This window comes from Leuciscus leuciscus, assembly GCF_965113295.1.
Source record: "Leuciscus leuciscus genome assembly, chromosome: 18".
Classification (NCBI taxonomy): Eukaryota; Metazoa; Chordata; class Actinopteri; order Cypriniformes; family Leuciscidae; genus Leuciscus; species Leuciscus leuciscus.
Genome location: NC_138742.1, coordinates 7,334,460 through 7,361,000, shown reverse-complemented (window position 1 = coordinate 7,361,000; position 26,541 = coordinate 7,334,460). Strand labels below are relative to the sequence as shown.

The window sequence follows — 26,541 nt, the reverse complement described above, 5'->3', positions numbered from 1 at the left end:
ATTTTATAATGCTACAAAAGATTTGCATTTCAAATAAACATTGCTCTTTTGAACTTTCTATTAGAATCCTGAAAAAAAGTATTTTGGTTTCCACAAAAATATGAAGCAACAACCTTTCAACATTGATAATAATCGGAAATGTTTCTTGAGCAGCAAATCATCATATTAGAATGATTTCAGAAGTATCATGTGACACTGAAGACTGGAGTAATGATGCTGAAAATTCAGCTTTGATCACAGGAATACATCACATTTTACAATATATTAAAATAAAATAAAAACTGTTATTTTAAATCGAAATAATATTTCACGATAATACACTTTTTACTGCAAGTTTGATCAAATAAATGCAGCCTTGGTGAGAATATGAGAAGTACAGACCCCAAACTTGTTAATGGTATCTTATGTATTTAAAGTTAAATAGTTTTCCGTTGTTTTTGATGATGTGGTAATGAAGTTTTTTTTTCTTTTTTTTTTCTCAGTATTGACAGTGTTTACATGTTGTGTAGCATCTAGATAATTTCTTACTTTTGTTAATTCTTCAAATATTGCTGTATTTTAAACATCAGATATGTTGTGATTGACTGATTTCGTCTCTCCACTCAGCGCTTTCACATTTGGTGAGGACTAAAAGTGTATGTTTGTCGGACGCACACTCTGAAAGAACAAACAGAAGTCCTTGTATGCAAATACAACATGCGTGTTTATATTTTTCATACATTCTGTGATACTTTAGAAGGTTTACAGGCATTCAGATCAGTGTTCTGCTTGATTCTTGGAAGCTGAGGTTATTAGTCATTCTTTGACACCATTTGAACTCTTAATATGGGAGTCATTCATATTTGTATGTCAGCTGACTAGACGTTCTCCAAGAACTTGTGTGTAGACGCAGTCACGCAGACCTAATGATGTTGATATTGTAGTAATTCTTTCTAGATTTTTCTACAATATCTGGGGAATGCTTTTGATTGCCAGATATGATAAACCCTTAGTGTGTAAAAGAATGGGAAATGCATTTACACTAAAAGAATTACGTTTTAGTTGCATAACATCGGTTAATGGAAACGCCATCATTTCGCAATAGTTTTTTTCATCTACATTTAGAAGATATCTCAAAAGGTTTGTGCAAAATCTAGTCTATTGTTCCTCAAATATAAGGCCTCTGCGGTTATATATGCTTAAACACATATACTGGACTGATAGTTAGGTTTAAAAACCTTTAGTTGATCTTTTCTTTTGATAGTCTTGTCAAAATGCATATCAAACTGAAATATTTTACTCCCTTTACTTTGCTTCTATCTTTATGCGCATCAATAGACATTTAGTTATACACCAATAAAATATGTATCTATGTATTTATTTATTTTTTTACATTTTTATATATTTATTAGTGCTGTCAAATCAATGAATTGCTGTCAAATCAATTAAAAAGTGTGTGTCTATAAATGTATTCATTACGATTTTTGTAATTTGACCGCACTAATATTTATTTATTTATTACTAAAAGACATTTTTTGGTCTCTGATCTCTCTATGGCTGCGTCCAAAATGGCATACTCTCGTGAGTAGGTACTTATTTTGAATGAGTTTTTACTTTGTGAGTGCTATAAAGTGCGTTCTATATAGTATAAATGTGTGTAGTATGAATGTAATCTGGACTAGGGCTGGGTATTGACACAAATTTCACAATTCGATTCGATTTCGATTCACAAGCTTGCAATTCGATTAGATTCCGATTCGATTCAATATTGATTATTTTGGATATCAGGTACAATACATGGCACATTTTCAAGGAAAACTATGCTATGCTGTAAACTACGGGAGTCATTTGTAGCCTACTTGGCTTCATTAGCCTACTATTATTGAAGGTAAAAATTAACTGATTTGTATACAAACACTTAAATTACACTTTTATTTATTTGTATAATAGTAAAGTTATATGAAATATAAACATTTAAATGGTGGCTGTCATAAAAACTTGATTTATTCAAACATGCATTAAATATTAAAGAACATAAAACATTTATTTTAATATTTTTAATGCACCTTTTAATGCTGACTAACGAGTTTATGGTCACTGGATATGGTTTTTCTGAGGTAAATGTGACGTTACATGACATTGTTTACAAGCTGTTTTACTGACGTCTTTCCATGTGACATGATACGGATTTCGATAAGTTGAAATCGATATTTTTTTACCCAGCCCTAATCTGGACGTACTACATCCGCCATGTTGTCATTATCATGTGACCCGCCAGCGTCAGTTGCATCATAAACCCATAAATCACATACATTCAGAAATCACATATTGAACACTTCCTCGTAAACCCATTTGTTCCTGCTCATGCTCTTGCTCACCTCTCTGCTGCCCCCTGCAGGATGGAGGCCTCGTGTCTGGAACTGGCTCTGGAAGGTGAGCGTCTGTGTAAAGTGGGAGATTACCGTGCGGGCGTCTCCTTTTTTGAGTCGGCCATCCAGGTGGGCACAGAAGACCTGCAGATTTTGAGCGCCATCTACAGTCAGCTGGGCAACGCATACTTCCACCTGCACGACTACAACAAGGCGCTGGAATACCATCGGCATGACCTGACACTCACCAGGTCTGAATCTGGCATGTTATGTCACTGTTTTAAAGCCGGTAGGATTATATCCTTATCTAAAATAACAAGTTTTGTTATTATGGCTCCTCTAGAACGATTGGAGATCAGCTGGGAGAAGCTAAAGCCAGTGGGAACCTTGGAAACACGTTGAAAGTTTTGGGACGCTATGACGAAGCAGCACTTTGTTGCCAAAGACACCTGGATATTTCCAGGATACTCCATGATATGGTGAGGTGTTAAATGCAGGGTTCATACAAGGTGCTTGAAGTACTTGAACTTGACTTTTTGAAATATAAGTCCTGAAAAACCCTTGAAAACAGCCATATTTATGAAAAGGTACTTGAAAAAATCGCAAAATTAACGCTGCAGCCCGTTTGATATAGACATAGAGCCATTTCTCATGGCTATGAGTGTAATATTGCTTATATAAATATCCAAGTATATGATACAGCTTTCATTCTTCAGGTCAATCATATATCCATGAGGAGAAAATCAGTTTGAATAAGGTCATTTTTTGTCATAGTGTCGTTTCAATGGTTCAAGTTACCACAGTCATTGCATGTGCTGCACATTATTTGTACCATTTTGTTTTATTGGTTTATTTTTATTTATTAACTTATTTTAGAATTTGAAAGATAATATAGATATTGTTTGATAAGTGATTGTAGTCCTTGAAAACCAAAAAAGTAATGCTTGAAAAGTCCTGGAGTTTCATTTTACAGCATCTGCAAACTCTGTAAATTAAACTAAAGGCTTTTTAATGCAATAGGTTAAGCCAAAATGAAGTTTCTGTCATCATTTATACTCTCTTTCTATCTTTCAAAACCTATTAGGTTTCATTCTTCTGTCGAAAAACACATAAAATAAGATATATAAGAATATACACGAATCAATGCCGTTCTGTACTTATGTCAAACCTGGCATGTCAAGGCACAGTGTACTTATGTGTGAATAAGATGTCACAGCCTCTGTGGAAGCTATCATATGGCATCATCAGACTGGGAATATCACATATTGAATAGGATTGATTGTTTTTAAGGCACTTCTTGTCTTTTTTTGGAGCTTGAAGCTCCTGGTCGTCATACGCTTGCAGAACCACAGAAAACGTTCAGCTAAAAAACAAGCCTAACTTTTTGGGACACAAATGATGGCGAGAAGATAAAATAAAAAAAGCTGTTTAAATGTGATTTATTGAGTGATAATATTTATTTCTTAATGTAAGCAAGTAAATAAATACATAAGAGTATTTATTTATTGGTAAAATAAAACTGACTATTCAAAGATAAATACAGTTTTATTAATTGGATTGCTACAATAAACATAAAACTGTCTGTTCAAATAAATAAACGAATAAACCTTAAAATAAAAAAATTGTCTTTTTATTCATTTTTTTTTATTAACTTTCCTATAAACATATGATAATATTGTCATCTTTATTATATTTTGTCATCAACCAAACTTCTTATAATATTGTGAATTGTTTTGACAATATCTTCCATGCCAATAAAAAGTTAAAATGCTCTATAAATGATAAATTAACAAAAAATAAATTGACTGATAATATTTATTTAGTGATGCAAATAATAAATATAAACATACAAAACATGCATAAATAAAACAGAATTTATTTATTTGTATTGATAAAATAGAAATAACTAACTGATCAACTGTAATAAATAAGTTGTCATAAGGCCATAAGCTTTTTCAGAGTGTCTTGATTATATATTGTTATCAACCAAACTTGTTTAAGATTACTGTGATATGCTTTGCCTCTATCTCCCATGTCTAAGTGTGAGTAAATGATGACAGAATATTTTTATTCCTTTAAATTCCACTTGAATGGCCAAGTTTGCCTCAGATGTTTTTTGAAGTCACATTTGTCCTGTTATCCAAAGACACGGCTTGATCTATTTTAGCAGACCATAAACACAGTTTAAGTGCAAGCTGTCGATCTGTTTTAGGTGTGTAATCAGTGCTGGTTGTGTGTGTGTGTGTGTTATCTGGATGTGGTTTTGTTAGGTGGGGCAGGCTCGAGCGCTGTATAATTATGGGAATGTGTACCACGCCAAGGGGAAGAACATATGTTGGAGCGGTATGGACCCTGGAGAATTTCCCGAGGAGGCACGCATCGCTCTAAAGAAAGCAACCGAGTACTATGAGTGAGCGAGCCAACATTTTGTTGTTTTCATTCTTTTGAATTGGCAATAACTAGAGTGTAGACGACACACACACACGTGCTAAAAGACAAAATATTTCATTTCTGAAAGAGAGTTGTTTGGCCTCAAGGGCTGTAATGTTGTCCAAAAGCATGCTAAACTTTCTATTGTTTTATCTCCCCTACTGTATCTTCTACTGTTTGTCTCGGTTTGAAGAGCGAATCTGGCCATCGTGAAGGAGTTGGGGGACAGAGCGGCACAGGGCAGGACTTACGGCAACCTCGGCAACTCACACTATTTGCTCGGAAACTTCCAGGATGCTGTTCTTGCCCACGAGCAGGTATTTCACACTGAGAGTTTCTGAAATAAGCTGGTAGTTTTAAATCTAAATGTACTTGTGGTTTCTATTAAAATGCACAAACTGAATGTGTAATAAAAGTAATGGAAACAATGCACAAGCTAGAAGAAATTATGGATTAGTGTACAGAAAGTTGTTATAATAATATTTATATAACACTGTACTTGTTGTAATGATAATTAACTACATCACTACATATACAGTAATAATAAAGAACTTGTAGTCTGTACATCTGTAGTGCAGAAAATACTTGTGATGTACATGTTTCATGATGTAAATATGAATAATGCTGTCTTCTTTTTACAGCGTCTCCTCATTGCGAAGGAGTTCGGAGACAGAGCCGCAGAGCGGAGAGCATATTGCAACCTTGGAAATGCGTACATATTCCTTGGGCAGTTTGAAGTTGCAGCTGAGCATTACAAGTCAGTTTCCTAGTATATTAAATTCATTCAGCTCTACAGGAGACAATAGTGTCGTTATTCAGCTCAGTTCGTTTCAAGCTTTGTTCTTGTGAAGTCAAATCAGTAATGATGATGAAGATGTCTGTCCCGCAGGCGGACACTGCAGTTGGCGCGGCAGCTGAAGGACAGGGCTGTGGAAGCTCAGGCCTGTTACAGTCTGGGAAACACCTACACGCTTCTGCAGGACTACGAGAGAGCCATAGACTATCACCTCAAACATCTCATCATAGCTCAGGACCTCAAGGACAGGTAGGCTGTTGGTGACACTTCTCGTCTGTGCTGCTGTTTGTGAGGTCTGATCCTCCTGTCACTGTGTGTAGGATCGGAGAAGGGAGGGCGTGCTGGAGTTTAGGGAACGCACACACCGCTCTGGGAAACCACGAGCAGGCCATGAGCTTTGCTGACAAACATCTGGAGATCTCGAAAGAGGTGTGTGTGTGTGTGTGTGTGTGTGCTTGGCTCAGTGAGATAACACTAACAGACTTCCTGCCTGCTGAAAAGATAAATGAAAAGAAAGATTTTTTTTTCTTTTCTTTTTTTTTTTTTACAAAAATTAAAAGCTTACCATAATACACTAGTCAACATGTGGAGTGGATCAAAACCGTTCATCAAAGTTATACATGAATTTTGAACAATACCCGTTCTTGTCTTAGGACAAGTTTGATGAACTTATTTGGTCCACTTCAGATGTTGACTGCTGTATACCATAAGGGTGTCACGATTCTCCAAATCCTCGATTCGATTACATTTTCGATTCTAAAGTCACGGTTCGATTCGATTCTCGATAAAAAAAAAAAAAATGTTTGAAAGCACAAGCTATGCCATTTTTAGACTTTTATGCAATATAATAATATCTGACCTTTGTTCGCAATGTACCACACACTACATTGTCAAATTTAAAACGTTTATTAACAACATAATGTAACAATAACTTATATCTTCAGTCAATTGGAAACTTAAACAATATAACCTATTACCTATTATCAGGCCCGCCCACAGAAATGACTGGGCCCCTGAAAAGGTCCAGTGAATGGGCCCTCCCCAAATCTGCTATAGGCTACTCATATCATGCGTGTGCTCTCTCTCTCTCTCTCTCTCTCTCTCTCTCTCTCTCTCTCTCTCTCCTACATTAACACATACATTTAACTGAGAGAGACTCAGGGGTGGGTATTCAGCAACAATTTTGCATTGTTGCATTGCACAACAACAAATAAATAAATAAGTGTGCCATGTAATGAGTGAGTAGGAACGAGTGAGATTTAATAGACGAAATAAGTAAAAAAAAAATGTATTTATTAATATAATTGAACTATACTCCACAGTGAATAAATGAATAAAAAATTCCAGTGACCATCAAGAAAAGAACCAATGGGCCGCTGATCTACGTGTTTCATGGGCCGGTGTGTCAGAAAAAAAACTAACGCTGACTTTTTTTGACCAATGCATTACACCGGCAATAACCCAGCTCCGCCAATTAAGCAAAACAAAACAAAACAAAACGAATGTACAGTTTTATGGGCCGTTAAGACAAAAAAAGAAAAAAAAGTATGAGATGCATCGGCCCAAAAAGCACGTCGGCCCACTGGGAATCTCCCGGTAGTCCCGATGGCCAGTAGCCTACATGCCTGGACGTCACACTTTAAATCCTACCTGTTGCCTTTCACCATCCACTTATTTAGCTGCTGTCGCATCAATTGACATGCCATCTCCTTTTCCCTCTTTCTTTTTCTATTTTTAGCCCCCGACAGCTTTTTTGCTTTATCCCTCTTTTTCGACGACAACTCACTACTCGTTCCTGCTGCTCGCTCAGCGCTCACGGCGCCCGCGCCCGCTCGCCAGCCTGCTCAGACCATTTTCAGGAAAGGGGTGTTTCATTATGACACAGGCTATATTTTACTCGAGCAACATTACATAAAATGCATTTTTTTTCTCACTTTCAACAATTAATGTTGCTATTTTGGTTCAAAATAAAATATGGTAACCTTTGCTTATATTTAGGATGAACATAATTATAGCTGGACTGCATGGGCCCCAGAAAACGTTCCCCTTTATCCCCCCTTATGGACGGCCCTGCCTATTATAGTCCCGGGGCTCCCTGGACTCCTCAGAGCAGTCACAGGCGAATAGCACGGCGTTTTAAATTGGGTTCCCACAGCGTTTGCAACGCAGTACAAGAGAACGTTCTCGTAAGGGAACGTACTTGGTTACTTGCGTAACCTCGGTTCCCTTAGAGATAAGGGAACGAGTACTGCGTTGTCTTGCCGTGCTATTTCGCTCATTTCAGGTACTTCGCTTCAGTCGATTTAAACCTAAAGTCCTTTGGCGAGTTTTCTCTGAATTTATACACTTCAGCCGTGTCCAAATTGTCGCGCTCGAGGTTGGCAGGGCGCCAAGCGCTCCTACTCGCCATAGGTTCGTGCAGTTGCCGCAGCACAGCCAATCAGCTCGCTCAGACGAGCTATGATGCTCTCGCTGTGCAGCTGCAATGCGTTTTAAAATAAAGGCTTCAATATTCTCGAGAAAAGGAGTTTTACCTATTACAGGCAAGCCGAACTGACGTGACATATGGGGCGTGGCAGCATCGACGATTCCATTTTTTGATTCGATAATCGAGATTGAGCATTAATTTCGATCGATTTCGATTTAAAATCGAAATCGTGACACCCTTAGTATACCATATGGTGGCCGAGAGAGCTCAACGTGCTGCAAATGAAGAACACGCATGCAAATAGAAGAAACACTAGCAAATCAAACAAAGCATCTTGTGCTGCAAATATCTGAAACACAACCAAATACAGAAGCCCGCTGCAAATACTCACAATACTCATACGATCAGGATGTTAAAATAAACAAAAAACTCACCTTTCAGGTCATCGACAACACCACTGACCAGTAGACATTTAAAGCTGCAGTCGGCAAGTCTGGCAGATTGGGTCGATTAGCCAAAATTTTGAATGTTTACAACTCTCATGCCCCTCCCCACTACCAGCGAGCACCCTCCCATCGAGGTCGTGCTCGTCAGTGCGTCACTGTGCGTGTGTACCTGATTTTCTGTGAACGCGTCCGTCTCTTCAGCATCTATCAACACCATGGACTCGGAGGTAGGCTGCCCTGGCTAATCTATCCATAGATAGCAATAACCGAGGAATTGGAAGCTTGTTAGTAGATTTTCTCTCCGCCATCACGCTTCATGCAATCTCCAGGCGAACTTCAGGCGTGGCGTGTGCATGTGATATTAACGTGCGCGAGTGAGGGGGGATCTGTGGCGTGTGCACGACCTGTGATTGACAGTCAGATCTCACACCCCCCTGCGCTGATTGGACCTGATGAAGCGGGAGCACTGGATTTTTGCAAAACAAATAACACGCTCCAGGTGGAGTTAGAAGCTCGGGTTTTTTTCTAAAACCACCTTATTTATGTTGTTCTGTCGGATTATAGTGTCGATTACACTGAATATGATCAAAAAAATGTTGCCGACGGCAGCTTTAATAATAAGCATGTCCCAACCAGGTTCGTCACTTATTGGGGTCCCCTTGAAACGTTTCCATGCTATTTGCTGGGCGTTTCTGTATTTGGTTGCGTTGTGAGTATTTGCAGATCTTTGTGAGTATTATTTCAGTTAATGTTTATTTATATCAAGTAATGAAAATGTTTATTTTTATGGTTTTAGTAAATGAAAATAACTCTGATCATGACATTATTTTTATGACAATTAGAATATAGCACCCACCGCCCCCCCACCCCCCATTTATGTACGGTAATTAGAATTGGTGAAAATTCAGAAAAGTAGAAGACAAAATGTTCTGCTTAATTGTCATAAAAACAATGTGAGTGCAAAGCAAAATAAAATGCCTTCTTTCTTTCTTTTGATTTTGGGGTGTAATGTGACTTGATGAGATTCTGCTCCAGTGTGCTTGTTGATGATTGAGCTGAGCGTGTGTTTTCTGGACTTGCACTTCCAGTAATGTTTTTTCCTTCCTGTATGTGTGCGCTCCTCAGATTGGAGACCGCAGTGGGGAGCTGACGGCTAGGATGAACATATCCGATCTGCAGTTAGTTTTGGGTCTGAAGCAAAACAATACAAACACTAACAGCTCTGCCTTCATCGAGAGTCCGTCCGGTGACAGCAGTCCGCCTGGTAACAGCACACACTACTTTCCTCAAACGTTAAAACCAAGCTTCCTATAAAATACACAAAGTTGTTTTTTAAATCCATTATGATACATACATGGGAGAAAAAACAAAAAACTAAAATAGTTGGATAAGCACATGAAAGTAAAGCACTAAAATGTACAAACCACAAAGCAAAAAAAAAAAATGATGTTAAGTTTTGAGATAAAAAAAAAAAATTATATGGGAAAAAAAATCACCCGTCTTAGAATATTGAATATTATCAAATAACAAAAAAATCTGATTAAAAGAATAGCATTAAAAGTTTTAAAATGTTTGAATTTCATTCCCTAAACATGTAAACACACACATTTCTTTTTTTGGTGTTAGGAGTTTGGTGATAGTGCCATCCACTGGTTAAAAGTTGTACATTTTGGTTAAATATGTACTTGTAAAAAATCGCTTGAATATCCTCCTTTAATTTTTTGTAGAATGCTAAAAAATATTTAGGTAAAATCATTTATATTAACCATTAAACATTTTAAGCATTTAAAATTACTTTGTCCAACTCTGGTAGCTTGGTAGCAACAATATTAGTAAATTGTGAAGCTGACATCAGGGTGTGTGTACTCATAGCACAGCTGATCTACAGAATGAGATCTACTCTCATATCCTTCTTTCTGCTTGTGTAGATGGAAGATCCAAAGGAAGCCGGAGACACAGCATGGAGAACATGGAGCTCATGAAACTGACCTCTGACAAAAATATGGTGAGACATTAAACACATTCAAATGATCACATACGGAATTATCGACGACTTGACATTTAGTGAGATTAACAAAAAAAATTTTTACATTTTTTTTATTTTAAGAAATACTTTAAGTATATTTAGATTCACAGAAAATAAAAAATATAAAGAAGAAATCAAGCCAAAAATCTAAATAATTTCTCATTAATTGCTCATTACAAAATAATTTGTATTACTTAACGTTGTTGTTTTTTTTTGTTTTTTTTTGTGATTCTAATTACTGTTATACAATTATTTAATTTAAATCACCATAAATTATAGGTTGTACAACATGCACTTTTATGAAGTAAAAACACTTTTAATTCAACATTTATTTTCTTATTGAACAATTCAGATTTTATCGTGAACGATTCATCAGTGTTTGTTATTCCACTGAAATCACTAATCAAAATTTAATAAATAACTTGCTGTTCCTCTGGAATGACTTTCCATTTTTGCTGATGTGACGTTAGGCCATGCATGCAATTTTTTTCCCCATTTAAATTATAATTTGGGAAAATCCATATTGTCAGATGGGTTTTGTCTTGCATTAAATCAATTGAATGACCAAAGTGCTTTTGATTCACTAATTTGATCCATTCTTTGTGTGAATTTGCCTTGTAAGTGAACCCTCACAATAGACTAGGACTTGCATGCATCGCATATACATTTTGTTACTTATATTTGAAGGTGTTCATGTTTTGCATATCAAGTAATTTGCATAACAAAAGTGTGTCTATAAAGTCTTTATGCCTCATCTACCCAGGGGCAAGACCCAGAGGACACTACAACCCCTCAGCAAACCAAATCACCAACCAAAACATCCATAGCCAAGACATCTTCTAAACTTTTCTTCATCAATCGCTTCAGGAGCAAAAAGCACAGGTTGAATGGTTCAAACTCCAGTCCACCAGCTGAGAACCACAGCAGCAGCAGCCCAACTTCAGCCCCTCTGGACACACAGGTGCTTAAAACACTCCTTTAAAGGAACACACCGACTTTTTGGGACTTTAGCTTATTCACCGTATCCCCAGAGTTAGATAAGTCCATACATACCCTTCTCATCTCCGTGTGTGCCGTAACTCTGTCTGACGCACCCACCGCTAGCCTAGCTTAGCACAAAGACTGGAGGTAAATGGCTCCAGCTAGCATACTGCTCCCAATAAGTGACAAAATAACGCCAACATTTTCCTATTTACATGTTGTGATGTGTATAGTCACAGCGTGTACAAATAACAAGGTCACATGAGACATTATTTTGTTAAGGCGTTATTTTGTCACTTATTGGGAGCAGTATGCTAGCTGGAGCCATTTACTTCCAGTCTTTGTGCTAAGCTAGGCTAGCGGTGGGTGCGTCAGACAGAGTTACGGCACGCGCGGAGATGAGAAGGGTATGTATGGACTTATCTAACTCTGGGGGATACGGTGAATAAGCCAAAGTCCCAAAAAGTCAGCTTGTTCCTTTAAAGTCAGCATGAAAGGGAAGTTGCTATAGTCTTCCCTATTGTGACGTATATATCTGAGTGAAACGGCTTCTCGAACCAGAAAAAACTGTAGGGTTTGATTGATTGACTTGATTTTGTCCATGGGGAATTGATAAGATGGTTGTGTTTTGCTATTGGTGGATCTCATGTGAGTGACGGGTTGCCCCGCCTTCTTCATCAGAGAAGAGAAGAGATGTCGCTGAAAGAGGGAAGGGCAGATATTTTGATTAGGAGGGCACATGAATAAAAATAAAATAAAATAATGCTGTGCATGGATAAATCATTTATAATAAATATGCCAATATTCCATTAAAAATACACAATGTCATTTATGATTTCATGGTGACTTTTAATTAGCAGTGTTGGGTCTCAAAAAACATATTGGTTAAAACATACAATCAATTTTATAATTTAGATTTTAAAGAGTGCATGCAGAGTGCATAAGTTTTTAAGTTGCTGTTTTAAATGATAAATTCTACAAATAAATTCTCAACTATTTGTTTTTATTGTAACTGGGCTTTTCCACAGTATGCTCCAGACACTCTGGGTGACGACGGCTTTTTTGACCTTCTGACCCGCTTCCAGGGCAGCCGTATGGATGATCAAAGGTGCTCATTAGAGGACGGCATTAGCCGTGTTCCCGACCCTTCCTTTCCCCACGAAACCCCGTCCGTAGCCTTGAGGAAACGTGAGTCCACCCTTCCTCCCTCGCTGTACTGACCTGTGCTAACTATACTTCAACTATATGAATGTGCAGTAAAATCACTTATGGTGCGTTCAAATTGAAAGCAATTTAATTTACATTTACATTTAGTCATTTAGCGGACTCTTGTGTCCAAAGCGACTTATAAAATTAGGACTAAATTAAGCCAGTCATCAAGCTCAAAATACAAAGTTACGGCATTGCTCAGAGTAGCATAAGCCAGATAAGGGAGGATCAATTGGCAGGTTTTGCTGCAATTTAATGCAGCAAAACCTAAAGAAAGTCATTCATTTTAAGTGTGAGTGATTTGGAATGGCATGATGTACAGAAACAATGTGAGCACAGAACTTTATGTAAAACTTGCACCTAATAGCAGCAACTAACAGTAGAATTTCAGTGTGAACGCTCCTTTAGTGTGTAACAATTATAGCAGTGTATACTGTGACAAGTGATTTATTTGTCCACATTGATCAGCACTGTGTCACATGAGAAAATTGCAGCCAATCAGAAGATACTTGATGTTTAAAGTTGCTTGTCACTTTTGCTCATCATTCCCGGTTAGGACATGGTGTTAACCTTTAGAAATATATCAAGATATCATAATTAAAAAGTGTAAAATAATTATTTTTAAGTATTCATAAAAATATATACACTATACCATTTGAAAGTTTGTGGTAAGTTTAATGTTTTTGAAAGAAGTTTCTTCTGCTCACCAAGGCTGCATTTATTTGATCAAAAATACAGTAAAAACAGAAATATTGTGAAATATTATTACAATTTTAAATAACTGTTTTCTATTTACATATATTTTAAAATGTCATTTATTCCTGTGATCAAAGCTGAATCTTCAGCATCATTACTCCAGTCTTCAGTGTCACATGATCCTTCAGAAATCATTCTAATATGATGATCTTGTTGTGGAAACTGTGATGCATTGATGATGAATATAAAGTTCGAAAGAACAGCATTTATTTGAAATAGAAATTTGTTGTAATATTATAAATGCTTTAAATGTCACGTTTGATCGATTTAATGTGTCCTTGCTGAATAAAATAATTAATTTCTTTTTAAAAAATCGTACTTCTCCCGAACTTTTGTAGTGTACTGTAAGAAAAGTATTTATACAGCAGTATTTAACTGAACTACACTGAACTGTTTATAACCTTCAGCTATTTCCGTGTCCGAAGCGGAGGCCTCTGGACAGCCTGGCCATTTCCTAGATCTGCTGGCCAGCTCACAGAGCCGTCGCCTGGACGAGCAGCGGGTCAGTGTCAGCAATCTCCCGGGTCTCCGGCTGGAACAGCGCCACAGCCAGGACGTTCTCAGCAAACTCATGGCCACGGCCGATAGCAAAGAACCAGATGAAGACTTCTTCGACATGCTGATTAAGAGCCAGGTAAATGTTGTTTATGATTAGGCTGCTTTCCTGAAGCTCAAACAGTAGAGCGTTGGCACTTGCAACACCAAGGTCATGGGTTCGATTCCCAGGGAAAGCAAGAACTGATAATGTATCTGTGTACTGAATGTAAATGTGTACCTTGAAATGCAATGTAAGTCGCTTTGGATAAAAGCGTCTGCCAAATGCATAAATGTAAATTAAAGAGGCCGTATTACTGTATGTCCTTTTACAAGTCTTGATTGTGTTTTTGGGCTCTACTTGAATAGATTATCCTACTTGAATGTTCAAAAAACACATTATTTTTCACATATTCGCCATTGTTGCAGCTCCTCTCTTCCAGTCCGTCAGTAACGCTCTGTTTAGTTCCTGGCTGTTCCGCCCCTTATTCCCTCATTCACTATTCCCTACATTACTCCACTAATATAGTTCACTTCAGACACTGAGTGTGTCGGAAGTTCTGCAGCTTTTGCATAGTTTGTGCTGTTTAATAATTATCTGAAACTTGGCTAACTGGCAGCTCCAGTAGTAATAAAAAGATTTATCTTGAACACTGTCATGGAAACTATGTATAATCCTTAATTAAACAATTTAGTAATCAATTAAAAAGGAATTTATACCTGTATGATATTACGCTGTAGCCACATTGGACCAGTGGTTTGGGTCACAGTGCATTATGGGTATTCTGCAACCGTTAAGTTTACATTGGTTGTACACTTGTTATTGCAGTGCATTGTGGGATTGAATGAGTGCACTCGAGGGGTGCTTCTCATTTCTTATTTGTGCATCCTCGTTTCCTTTCCTCGCGTCTCAGCTCCGCCCCCTGTAGGATGCGAGGGAAGGCTGCAAGGAAAAGACGCGAGGACGGAGGAATCGAATGTAACTTTTTTTTAAACATTGGAATACTTGATCACTCAAGCGTCACTTCATCGCGTCATCAGCAGCACTCAAAGGATCTGCCCTTATGTTGTTGAAGTTTGTTTATTTAAGAAATTCATAATAAATAATAATAAAGCAAGATACCCTGTTGAAATATGTGAGATGTGTGGTTTATAAACTGCAAAGGTAAAGTATAAATTAAAATGATTGTGACCGATGTGAAGGGGGAGGAGAATTTAGACGTGCGTCACGTTTAAGTCGATAAAACTCTTCCGCATAGGATACACCTGTGTATCCTCGCTCATGACTCCTCAGGAAGCCTCCTAACTCCTCGATCCTCGACTCCTCGCGGTGCAATTAGAGAATTGAGATGTCCTTCAAGATGGCTGAGCTCGATCGGTTTCCGGGTCATAGGATGGAGGACGGAGGAGAGAGGAGACGAGGAGGGATATTGAAAAGCACCCAATGTCCACTATGGTTTCGGACACCACTACAAATGGCCGTCCCCTCAGATAGTGCCTTATCTAAGGATACAGCCCCAGTCTGTCAGTAACACTCTGTTTAGTCTCTATGAAGCCCCTCCTTCTTGAAAGCGCACTGTGCTCTGATTGGTCGGCTGGATCACTGTGTTGTGATTGGTCAAGCGCTTCAAGCGTGTACAGGAAATGTCTCGCCCCTTACTATTAACTAACTCAACTAGGCCCTGCCCCTTTACTTTGGAATTATTTAAATGAGGAATAGTGTGACGTGTTCGTTCCTGGAAGTAAACTCAAGATTACAATGGAGGCGTTTCAGGGAGTTCAGAAACAGTGACACTGATATAGAGAATTACTCCCACTGAAGTGACATTGTGCCTTTTTCATGCTCAAACAGCAACATTATACACTAAAGCAGGGGTGCCCAATCCTGCTCCTGCCGATCGACTGTCCTGCACAGTTCATCTCCAACCCTAACCAAACACCTGAAGCAACCAATTAAGGTCTTCAGGATCACTTGAAAATTAAAGGCAGGTGTGTTTGATTAGGGTTGGAGATGAACTGTGCAGGACAGTCGATCGGCAGGAGCAGGGTTGGGCACCCCTGCACTAAAGAAAGCTGGAAATGTAAAAAAGCATAATAGATCCTCTTTAAATATTACATTTCACTGTTTTGTTGACTTGCACAGGGATCCAGACTGGATGATCAGAGATGTGCTGCTCCTCCTCCCCCCACCAGAGGCCCTACGGTCCCAGACGACGACTTCTTCAGCCTCATCCTTCGCTCACAGGCCAAACGAATAGATGAGCAGCGCGTCATATTACCATCAGACCAATCCTGACTGAGCTGCTCTTGAACTGCGCCCTCTCTGAAGTCTAACTCATGAATCAATGCCTTGTCGAAAATCAAGACCCTACATGATGTTTTCCCTTCTTGCTTAACATGAAGATTTTTGCTTGAGGAGATACACAACGTTTTGTTAATCTTTCTACAAATGCGACCTGAACTGGATTCAGACGTGTTTGTGCAGAATAGATGCTCATTCAGAATCAGACCAAGACCGCTGTCTCGTTCTCAGGGATTCAGTACAATGCACTGAATGCTTTTCATTCGCCTGGATAACTGGATGGACTCAATCAGCTGTTACTGGACCGTAGATTCAGATTTCAGACAATTTTATATATACAGTATATATATTTTAACACTAAACCTAGCATCAGTTCTGTTCTGTTTTTGATTATTTGACTTGAAATGTGTTTTATATTATCTTTTAATACCAGCGAACTATCAATGTTTTTGAGGTTTTAGAAACCAGTGATGACAAGCAGTCTGCAAAAGTCTGGATTTATGTGAATTTAAAATTATTTGTTCTGGAAAGGATATATAAGTCAAGAATGTATCACTTATTTGACAAATGACAAGAGGAATAAAGCCTCATCACAAACGGACACAGTTTAGTATGCTGGGAATATTTTATTTGATGTTGAAGCTACACAGGACAGAGGAACCATCACCATGAAACAATTATTTGAGTTTTCAAAAGAACGAGGAAAAAACAAACAATCAAAAATGAAAAGGAAAAACAAACTTGATTATGATCAATGATTATTCAGTATATCATTTGTAAACCAGGTAAAGCCCATAAAATCCAACCCCCGAAAATACTACTAAATAAGAGAGTAAAATATGATTAAGATAAGGAGTCAACAGTGTCTGGCATAAAGCCTCCTAGATCGTGATTGAACGCATCGTATGAGAGGTTTAAGGTTTACAGATTGTAGGTAAAGTGAAACTAATAGATGTTATTTATTCTGCAAATGTGAGTGCTTTCTATTGAGTGGAGCCTTGCCGTTTAATCTCTGTTGGTTATTCGATTGGTTTAACAGTGCTGTTTGACCGCAAAGTTGGTGAATCCATGCACCTGAGTGAGCTGAGGACAGTCGAATGAAGCCAGAAGCTTCTGTTGGCCGTGACACCTGGGAACAAACTTCTCCGTCAGGCACACAGTGGCATGTCCTGCGATGTCACTGAGGAAGAAAATAAGAAGAATATTTAGTATTTTTTTCTTAGATTAAATAATCACAAACTGCATTTCAACACATAATATAATATCATATTCCTATCATTTATATATTTATATTTTAATAGTTTTTTTTTTACTTGAATAGTAAACTGTGTTGAAAAATATACTATTATTTAATATTACTATGATTTATATATTTATTTTTTTATAATTGTTTTAATCATTTCATTTTATAGATTAAATTATTAAAACTATATAGCAACACATTATTATTTAATATATCTATTTTATGTTAATTATCTCTTTTAATAATTATTTTTGTTAGATTTAAATATTCACAAACTGTAGTGACACATTTATATGACTATAATTGTGTATATATTTATATTTTGATGGGTTTTTTAAAGATTACTTTTTAGATTTAATAGTAACAAACTGTACAAAACAATATTATATAATATTACAATATAGAATTATAATATATTATTTTGATTAAATAAGATCTTTAGCAACTATACTTTTTATCTTTAATGTGTTTTATTAGATTAAATCATCTAAAACTGAATAGCAACACAGAAAGAGTGTTGAGCATTGTGTTCATCAATCAATTTGATATAATTCAGTGAAAATGAACTTAATAATTAAAAAATTATAGTGTCTTACCCATAGTTAACAATTCTGGGGTGCTGCAGTCCAAGTCCCACAAAGCGGAATACACTGTTCTTGAGGACACAAGGCAGTGGATTCTGGAAGGTGATTTTGACCGGCACTTCTTGACCCAGGACAGCATCACACACAGGCTGAGAAGAACCACATACAAGACACAATTTAGCACTAAATTATTTCAGCTGATCAACAGAATAAGTTTAAACTTTAAACTCACAGCGAGAACTAGATCTGGAGTGCGCAGTCTGAAGCTGTACTGGGTGGCCAGAATCTGCTTAGTCTGAGCGACGTGTCCAAAGAGGTTGAGCATCAGCGGGGCGTGATCCACCAGGTGTTCCTTATACTCATCATAACTCAGGGTCCATTCCATAGGTTTGCCTATAGTGGGAAAAGTTATATGCTTTCATTACAAATCTCTATTTTAAATAACTAACAGATTGTGTGCTAATTTGCATTATTAACTTTACACATAAGCTGCACTAGTAACTGTGTGGTCTGATGTATTTTAACTCAAACTTAATCATTTCTCACATTCAGAGGCCTTGAGCTCGATGCATGTCTGATCTCTCTTCAGGAAGGTCTTCCTGACTCCAGTGTAGTACATGGCTGCTGCATGGCTGTGGAGGGTGACGCTACGAGGTGAGCTGCATTTGTTTTTTAGATTGATGCAAAGCACGGCATCTTTTCCCACACACAGTCCATCGTCCTTCAGGCTGACTTCACAGACAACATCCTCAGCGCAGGGCAGTGGGTATGTGCATCTCCTGGAGCCGTGACGAAGGGCTGTCTCCAAAGCAGCACACTTCTCAGAAGAACCTGATCAATGGAAGCAGGAGGAGATGTCACAGGTGAGACCATGAATCTTAACCAGATGTTTTAAGAGACATGTATGTGGTTTTTACCAAGTGGGTGTTTGTAGAGGTTTGTGATATCTACACGCTGATCTGAGCCGATGCCCTTGGTGCTGATGCAGTGACCTACAACATCCTTCTCAACGTGGACAACAGCAAATGTCCCATCGCATTTACGCTGCCAGTAAACTTTATCACTGTTCACCTAGAACACAAGGAGACAAACAGGAATTGTAAGTCATTGTATGTCCATCTCTGTATGACAGAATGCTATATTAAAGGAATTAACGCACTTCTGCGAAAAGGAAGGGCACGTCATGCTTCAGGAAGGTCTGTCCACCGCGGATCGCAGCAACAGATGTTGGGCCGCAGCGGAAGAAGCCCTGGCTGGTCATTTGAGGAGTGGCGTCAAGCACCTGCCAACCTCCAAAACCAGTAGGCAGGTCGGGACGAGCCATCCAGGCCTCATTCCACACGTGGTAGTTCCTACACGAAGAGAAGAAGAAAGACATTCACTTCATGCACATTCAGAGGAACTATGTCTTGTTGACATCACAAATGTTCATGATACTTACCAGATTGAATCACGGTTCATGTTATCAATCAGCTGAAATTTCTCATCAAAATAGACGTCCCTTGTCAAACAAACGTCAGTGTCATGAGCAGAACAGAAGTTTGAGACTGGACGAACAGGAATGCCCAAACATCTCAACACTACGAGAAAGAGAAGAAGAATAAGTGCATTACATCTTCAATCCCTTTCACAACCCTTTATTTCTCCTTGTCCATCCGCCTGAACTCTTACGTGTGTTGGTGACTCCAGCGAAGGTCAAGCTCTGTCCATATTTGACAGGTACTCCTCCACATTTGTGGTATTGTTTCAGGATGGAACTGCTTCCGCACCAGGATGTAGGAGAAGTTCCGTCTCCATAGCAGTTTGACCAGTTACCCATCAACACACCAGACTCTTTGTTGGCAATAACCTGTTAAAGAGAGACGATTGAAAATGTTGTGTTTTTTGCAAAACAGAGCAAATCAGACAGTTTGTTAGGCTTTCCAGCTTCAAATGGAAAAGAAAATGAATACTCACCATGTCTGACACCACTCTGGAGATGTTGATGGGGCTTCTCCATCCTGAGCAAGGGGTACAACTCTTCTCCAGCACATACAAAGATGCAGCCAGAATTCCCTCCTCAAACTAAGATTAAGACAACAAAGTGAGGAAATTAGATGTCATCAACTTCCAGTTCGTAGATTGTTATGGGAGCGATCTGGTTTTGTTATAGAAAAACCTTGTGGAATATATTACGCTAAAGTTTAATAATCATCTTAGAGAACTACTTTGTAACATTATAGGCTAAACCAAAATGTTGAAAGTGATTTGCAGGATTTGACTGTTTTCAGTTTTACAAACAGTTGGGGTTTCTCAACATCCCCATTGAAATCAATTGGATTCACATCAGTCTCTGATATGTGGTAAACTCTAGTAATGAATGTTTAACACTTACTTGGCCAAAGTTCCATGTCTTGCAGCCAATCTGCTGTTTTGTTCCATAGTAGATTCTGCCCATGTCGTTCAGCACATACTCGGCTCTCTCCGCCTCTTCATTCAGGTACACGCAGTCATCTGAGAACAGAGAACATTCATAATGTTTTAATCGTGCTTTCTTTCTTTCCGCATTCAATTTATTCTTCATATAATCTGGTTTCAGTGTAATGAAACGCGTACCTTTACACCAGGGGTTGAACAGCATGTAAATGTCATTTTCAGGAACACATGGAGTAGCGAATCTTCCTCCTGTACAGTGAGTCACGACACTGAATTGGTATCGTCCAACACAAGCAGTCGGAAGAGAGTGCACACACAGTTTGAGTCGGTTTTGGCCCTTTTCGACAATCCTTGCTCCCCAGCAGTCTTTCTTGAATTCTTCCACAATTGGAATGACCACATGAGTGCCGTCCCGGATGGATGCGATATGACCTGTAAAGCACACAGAAGAACAAGTGATTCCAGTGAGGCTAGAAATGCATGTTCCTCCTCAACATATACAGTATCTGCATGTCCTATATTGTCACCCAAGCACAGGTCATACAGTAACTAACCAAGTTTCAGCTCCAGGTGGAGTTTGTCACAACTGGGATTGTAAGGACGGCACAGATCAACCCACATATTGAAGCACTGTCCTCTGCGGACGATGAGGTGATCATCAGGGAAACAATGTGTGTGATGCTCCTGACGATTGTGTCCAGTCCTGCACTTGATAAGATCGACTTTACTCACCCGGAGGAGAGTTTCTGAGAAAACGAAAAAGCAGAAGATATCAAACAGATCATTCATTGCGTTATTACAATAAAACATTTCCCATCATGCATTGCAGGACAAAGATCTACGACTCTCACCTTCATTTCCACAGGTTCGCTTGACTGTGCAATCTTCCTTGATGACAACTTCCTTAGTCTCATAATCACGGCATGCAGTGGCATAGTTGCAAGAATTGGGGTATTGGGTAGCACATGGGTTAACGCAAGGGTTAACGCAAGGGTTAATGCAAGGGTTAACGTAAGGGTTAACGCAAGGGTTAACGTAAGGGTCAACACAAGGGTTACCGTAAGGTTTGGTGCATGAGTAAGGGTAAGGATAAGGATAAGGGACAGAGCAAGGGGTTCCACAAGGGTTACCATAAGTTTTAGCGCAAGAGTCCTGATAAGGGTTATAGCAAGGATAATGATGAGCCGGTGGGTAGCATGTTGATCTCCTGCAGTCGTCCGCTTGCAGCTTGATGGCTGGGAAACGGCCGACGGTGCAGAGGTTTTTGTATGGGTTGTATGCAAAAGGCATGCTGGACAAAAAAAGAATTGTGATAAATAATTGGTCATTGCATGGTTAACAATTCATAAATATGGTCTCTTGGATGCTTTTGTTCTCATAAATTAGATCTGTTCATTAGGCTGTTTTCAAATTGATCAGACCAATATTTTTAACTTACATGTACTTTCACAATACCAGAAAAGAAAAGACTTTAGAAATAATAACCTGTTAAAGATGTTACTGCTGCTAAAGGAATCTGGATCAAAACAGCCTATGAATTCTAGACAATTCTAGTTTTCTAATAGCAACATATGTGCACAATAAAAACAGATAATAAGTTTCAAATAAAGTCAAAGTTGATTACTTACATGTTTTTAGTCCTTGCACTTGTTGTAAGAGTTACTGAACCGAGAACTTGATGTATTGCAGTGAACAGTAAGTCCTACTTTAACCAGCTCATAGTTTGTCTCCACAGTAGACGGGCTTTTTATACTTCATCCCCATCTCCACCCCATCCACAGCTCATAGTACAAGAATGTGGAGAACTGTTCTCTTAAGAAAGGGATCAAAGGATTTTGAGTTTTGAGACATGTTAATTTTAATGAATTAATAGGACAAATTAACATCTTAGTTTAATTATTCTGAACTTTTAAACTATAGGCAGAGTCGTTTTACAGTCATTTTCCTGACAGAGCAGGTCTGTTCATTTAATACGCTGACGTTGGTCATAAAAATGCTGAATATATCCTTTATTTATTCCTATATATTAAAGGTATTAGAAACATTCTGTAAGCAAAGTCTGCATATTTCTTACTGACCCTGTTTGTTAATCTTTTTACATTGTTTAAGAGAGTAGTGAGTAGTATAATGATTTATGCATTTTATGCAATGGCGTGATTGGTCAGAATCAAAGAGCCGTGTAATAGAATAAAATAATTTATTTTATGTACATTTGAAGAAATGAAGCTCCCTTTAACAAAGAGATTAGATCAGGGATTTGAAGGCAAAATTGTCTCAGACACAGTAATATTGCATGGTTATATTAAGTTAAATTGCAGTACAGTTATCTCTGATGATCGTCGGAACAAGGACGACTCTTTGATTATTAACTTTTAGTGAGTTATTAAATAGAACGACTCACAAAATTGGAAGGAGGAGAATATATGAGAATTAAAATTCACATGCAAGAGAATTTATAAATGAATATGCTGTTTTATGTCCACGTTTTATTCTTAATTCTTTTTTTTCCCCCTTTTTAATGACAGAGGGTGAAGTGTTGCTCCAGACCCCATGAATTCAAACACCGGCCCCTGCAGTGATAAAGGAAGAAACGTCTCTTTCTTGACAAGTGGAAGTAAGGATCTGTTGTCATAACTTCAAATCAGTATGTGCCCTTAGATTTATGAACTATGTTATAGAAGACAATGTCAAGCAAGGATTAATTTAGTCCTTTTCTGAGACTATAGACTATAAAAACATTATCTGATCACCATCCCCAACCTGAAGCTCATGCTCCACCCAGAAGGTGTCTGGGAAAACTATGAAAAATAGTCTTTAATAAGACCAATTACAGTAAGTAAAAATCATCTTATCAAAAAAAAAAAAAAAAACCCATCAATACCTCAGCAATTTAGCTAATTATTACTAGAACAATGACACTACAAGGGCTTTTGCAAATTGATATGGCATAACTGTAGTCTATCTATAAATTATGGTCAGACTTGACAGAAAACAATAAAAAGGACAGTATTCTTTCTTTCTTTCTTTTTACGCATCCATCCATCGGCAATAAAAGCACATGAGTAAATTGAGGAAAGTCAAATAATGCGAGTTCAAGTGGCATTTTGGAAATAAATGTCAGGCTCACTGTGGTCAGGCTTGAAATGTCACTGAAAAACAGTGAGAAAGAATGAGAGATAATTATTGTACGATCACTAAAATCACACGGCAACACATGAAGCGTCTCCCATTTCATTGTGTTCATCAGACGACAATAATTTAGTTAATCAGTGAAATCAATGTAATATGGGGAGGTGTGGCACAGTAGATGAAGAAGAGTTGCATGTGCAAAACTCTCAAGGAGTGCTTAATGAGATTTCAACAATGAACTTCTAAAAAGCAGTGTTGCCTTGAAAGGATTGTCAACTGTAAGAAATTGTATAATCTCTTAAATGACTCTATTATGTATTATAATAGCATTCAATTATTATAATGCTTTAGTCAGTCATACCCATAATTAAACATTCTGGTATTCTGCAGTCCCAATCTATCAATCATGAAGATCTTGACAGCTGGAAACACACAGGATAGTGTTGATGCTCACTGGATTTGTGCTGGACAGCGAGAACATGCATTTGGAAAGGTTTGGATATTTTCTCCTCTCCTTTCTACATCACATAAACCTTGAGAGTTTTCATGCTATGATCTGGTGTCATTCTCAATCACTTCTCGGAGATTCAAATCTCTTAAATATTGTGAGGAATTAAGTGCTTAAGTACATTTTCAAATTTCACTTTAAGGCTTTATTAGTGCAGTGACAATATTAAAGCATCACTGTTGGTTGACATCAGTTCATCTACTGTTTGGTGCAGTTTTTACCTCTTTTTATTTTTGTATTATTTTAACTTTTTACAGTAGTATTTGGATCTTTGCACATATTGGTGTGTGTGTGTGTGAGTGTTTAATATATTGCTACAATTGAAAGTAATTCAGTATTAATTGACCAGCATTGGATTTTTTACTGTGAACTTTTGTTTCTTTGCTTTATCTCTTCTAATCTATCACTAATTTAAAAGGCATAGCAATTTATTACGGAAAAATGTTAACCCTTCAAGAACACTATCTCTTGATGAGCTTTCCCTTTAGACAGCTGCATGCATGCATATACTGTATACGAGCTGTGTGCATGCATGAAGTTCATTATTTTGTGCAACCTTTGTTTTGAAAGCATAATGAACAAATTTCAGATCTATATTTGTTCATTTATCCATTTACTATTTGCACTTGTTTTCATACTGTGTCCTACATCATACCTTAAAGTTTAGCTGTGCGCAATTTTGGGAGTTTTTTCTAAAATGATGTTTATCTCAGGGCTATTCATTTATAGCTTTAGTATGTGCATCAACTTTGATATTATCACCAGGTCTGCTTTGACATCACACAAAAACTCCTGTTCAATAGACCTTAGTCAGGTATAGCGCCATATTTAATTTTTGACAGGAATTAAAAGAAGCCTGTGAGGGATAAAATACAGTGTGTTTAATGGATTGTACTGTTGTCAATCCAATTGTTCAGCTGACGAAATGTCTTTTATGAAAAAAAAAAAAAAAGAAAGAAAAAACTTACAGTAGACCCCCCCCCCCCATAAAACTCTAGTTTTAAAAGTTGTGAGTTGTGAAAGTTATGTGATCTATACAGTGTGAGCCATTGTAAAGACTGTAAGCCTCATTTTCACCTGTTTTGTCCTTCAAAGTTGATGTATTTGGTAGGAAATAACACAATACAAAACAGTGTTGCAACATAATATATTATGCCCAGCTTCTCTATATGGTGATTGGCTGAGCCGTCAAGTGGGCAGGACTTTGCAACAAATGGTCAATCATGTTTTTGCTTTGTTTTTATTAAAAAATAATTGACATGGTTTATATAATTGACATCAATTAAAAAATTAAAAACACAGCTCAGAGATTGACACAAATGTCAAGTCTTTCACAACTTGTGAAAAAGGCAACTCCTTTAGTTTGGTGTCCCCGGAGCCATAGAGAGAAAGAGTTGCGACACTCCCATAGACCTCCGTTGTAAAAAACAGCTGAAAAAGTACTTGGGTGTGTGTTTTATTTTATATTTACCGTTCAATAATGCAGTCGCGGCTGTCTGTCCCATAGAAGAACATGACAGCCAGCGTATGTTTTGGAACTATTGGGGCTTACATGAACCACGTTTCATCTGACCAATATAAATTACGGGTGGAAAAAGTAGGTATTAGGTGCCAGCTATGGTACAGTAGGGCGAATACAAGTAGGCCACTTAATCTCAATCATTACAGTATGTGTAGATTCTTTCGTTACTAAAAAGCAGCATTAAGTTTATCCTAAACTACTATGACGTGACATTTAATGTAGCCATTTGGATCATATTTTTAAAAACAATGCCACTGACAAAATAGTGTCCCACATTACCTGTATTCACTTTGTATGTGAAAATTGCGTAATTATCTGCTTAGTCTGAAAAAAAAAGAGATAGATTTAGAAAAGACTCTTGTAAAAGATGGATTGGAAAAAAAAAAAAGTGTGACTCACCATGAAGATCATTTTTTTCACACACTATAGGCAGTTCGGGTGGAGCGAAGGTCATTATATACCGGTGTGTAGCAGAGAAATACATTGAAGCAACAGTAGTTCATCCCAGAAAGACTTACTTTGACACACTGAGCTCTCTGAGAACAATTATTCTGATTACTCTGTAAATAAAGAGATACAAGTCACATTCATGGATGAGGACTTCTAACATGTAAGTATCAACACATTATTTTAAGATTGGGAACTGGTTTTATTTAGTATATACTCATTGCATTTAGAAAACTAGCATTTTATATAAGATCAGGTAAGAAAAGGAATAAAGTACCAGTCAAAAGTTATACTTTATTTTTGAGATTTTTATTCTAAATTCACATAGAATAAGACTGCCATCTTCTAAAAATTTTTATTAATTGTAGAAGCCATTTATTTTGAATGATTAGCCATCTAAGATGACAGCTTTGTTTTATAATTTGTCCATTCGCTCT

The 26,541-nt window shown here is 37.6% G+C and overlaps 2 protein-coding genes and 1 long non-coding RNA gene across 6 annotated transcripts in view; 2 read left to right on the top strand and 1 right to left on the bottom strand.

The window, feature by feature from the left end:
• gpsm2l (G protein signaling modulator 2, like) overlaps positions 1-16,857 on the top strand; it is a 29,403-nt gene extending 12,546 nt beyond the window's left edge. For 3 of the 4 annotated variants that reach the window (XM_082145576.1, XM_082145575.1, XM_082145573.1), the window contains exons 2-14: positions 2,378-2,599; positions 2,692-2,827; positions 4,619-4,758; positions 4,972-5,095; positions 5,420-5,535; positions 5,668-5,823; positions 5,895-6,003; positions 9,574-9,712; positions 10,377-10,453; positions 11,238-11,435; positions 12,484-12,643; positions 13,828-14,054; positions 16,098-16,857. In XM_082145576.1, coding sequence (XP_082001702.1) covers positions 2,379-2,599; positions 2,692-2,827; positions 4,619-4,758; positions 4,972-5,095; positions 5,420-5,535; positions 5,668-5,823; positions 5,895-6,003; positions 9,574-9,712; positions 10,377-10,453; positions 11,238-11,435; positions 12,484-12,643; positions 13,828-14,054; positions 16,098-16,250 — 1,956 coding nt within the window. In that variant the 5' untranslated portion in view covers position 2,378 and the 3' untranslated portion in view covers positions 16,251-16,857. The remainder of the gene's footprint in view (positions 1-2,377; positions 2,600-2,691; positions 2,828-4,618; positions 4,759-4,971; positions 5,096-5,419; positions 5,536-5,667; positions 5,824-5,894; positions 6,004-9,573; positions 9,713-10,376; positions 10,454-11,237; positions 11,436-12,483; positions 12,644-13,827; positions 14,055-16,097) is intronic. The other variant, XM_082145574.1, reaches the window with a different exon arrangement.
• A 129-nt stretch (positions 16,858-16,986) lies between these two features.
• Positions 16,987-26,533, bottom strand: LOC309480871 (protein-glutamine gamma-glutamyltransferase K-like). The gene is made up of 14 exons (XM_082145558.1): positions 26,057-26,533; positions 21,350-22,310; positions 21,053-21,244; positions 20,679-20,930; positions 20,458-20,576; positions 20,040-20,147; positions 19,755-19,932; positions 19,525-19,663; positions 19,243-19,435; positions 19,001-19,154; positions 18,630-18,914; positions 18,316-18,476; positions 18,096-18,232; positions 16,987-17,436 (listed from the first exon to the last, which is right to left on the bottom strand). The coding sequence occupies exons 2-14, from the start codon at positions 21,786-21,788 to the stop codon at positions 17,289-17,291; spliced, it is 2,505 nt and encodes an 834-aa protein (XP_082001684.1). The 5' UTR covers positions 21,789-22,310; positions 26,057-26,533; the 3' UTR covers positions 16,987-17,288.
• On the top strand, positions 17,294-24,154 carry LOC309481023. The gene is made up of 5 exons (XR_014199850.1): positions 17,294-17,403; positions 18,673-18,737; positions 18,811-18,946; positions 23,024-23,112; positions 24,018-24,154. It is a non-coding gene; the product is annotated as an uncharacterized lncRNA (long non-coding RNA).
• Positions 26,534-26,541: the final 8 nt, after the last annotated feature.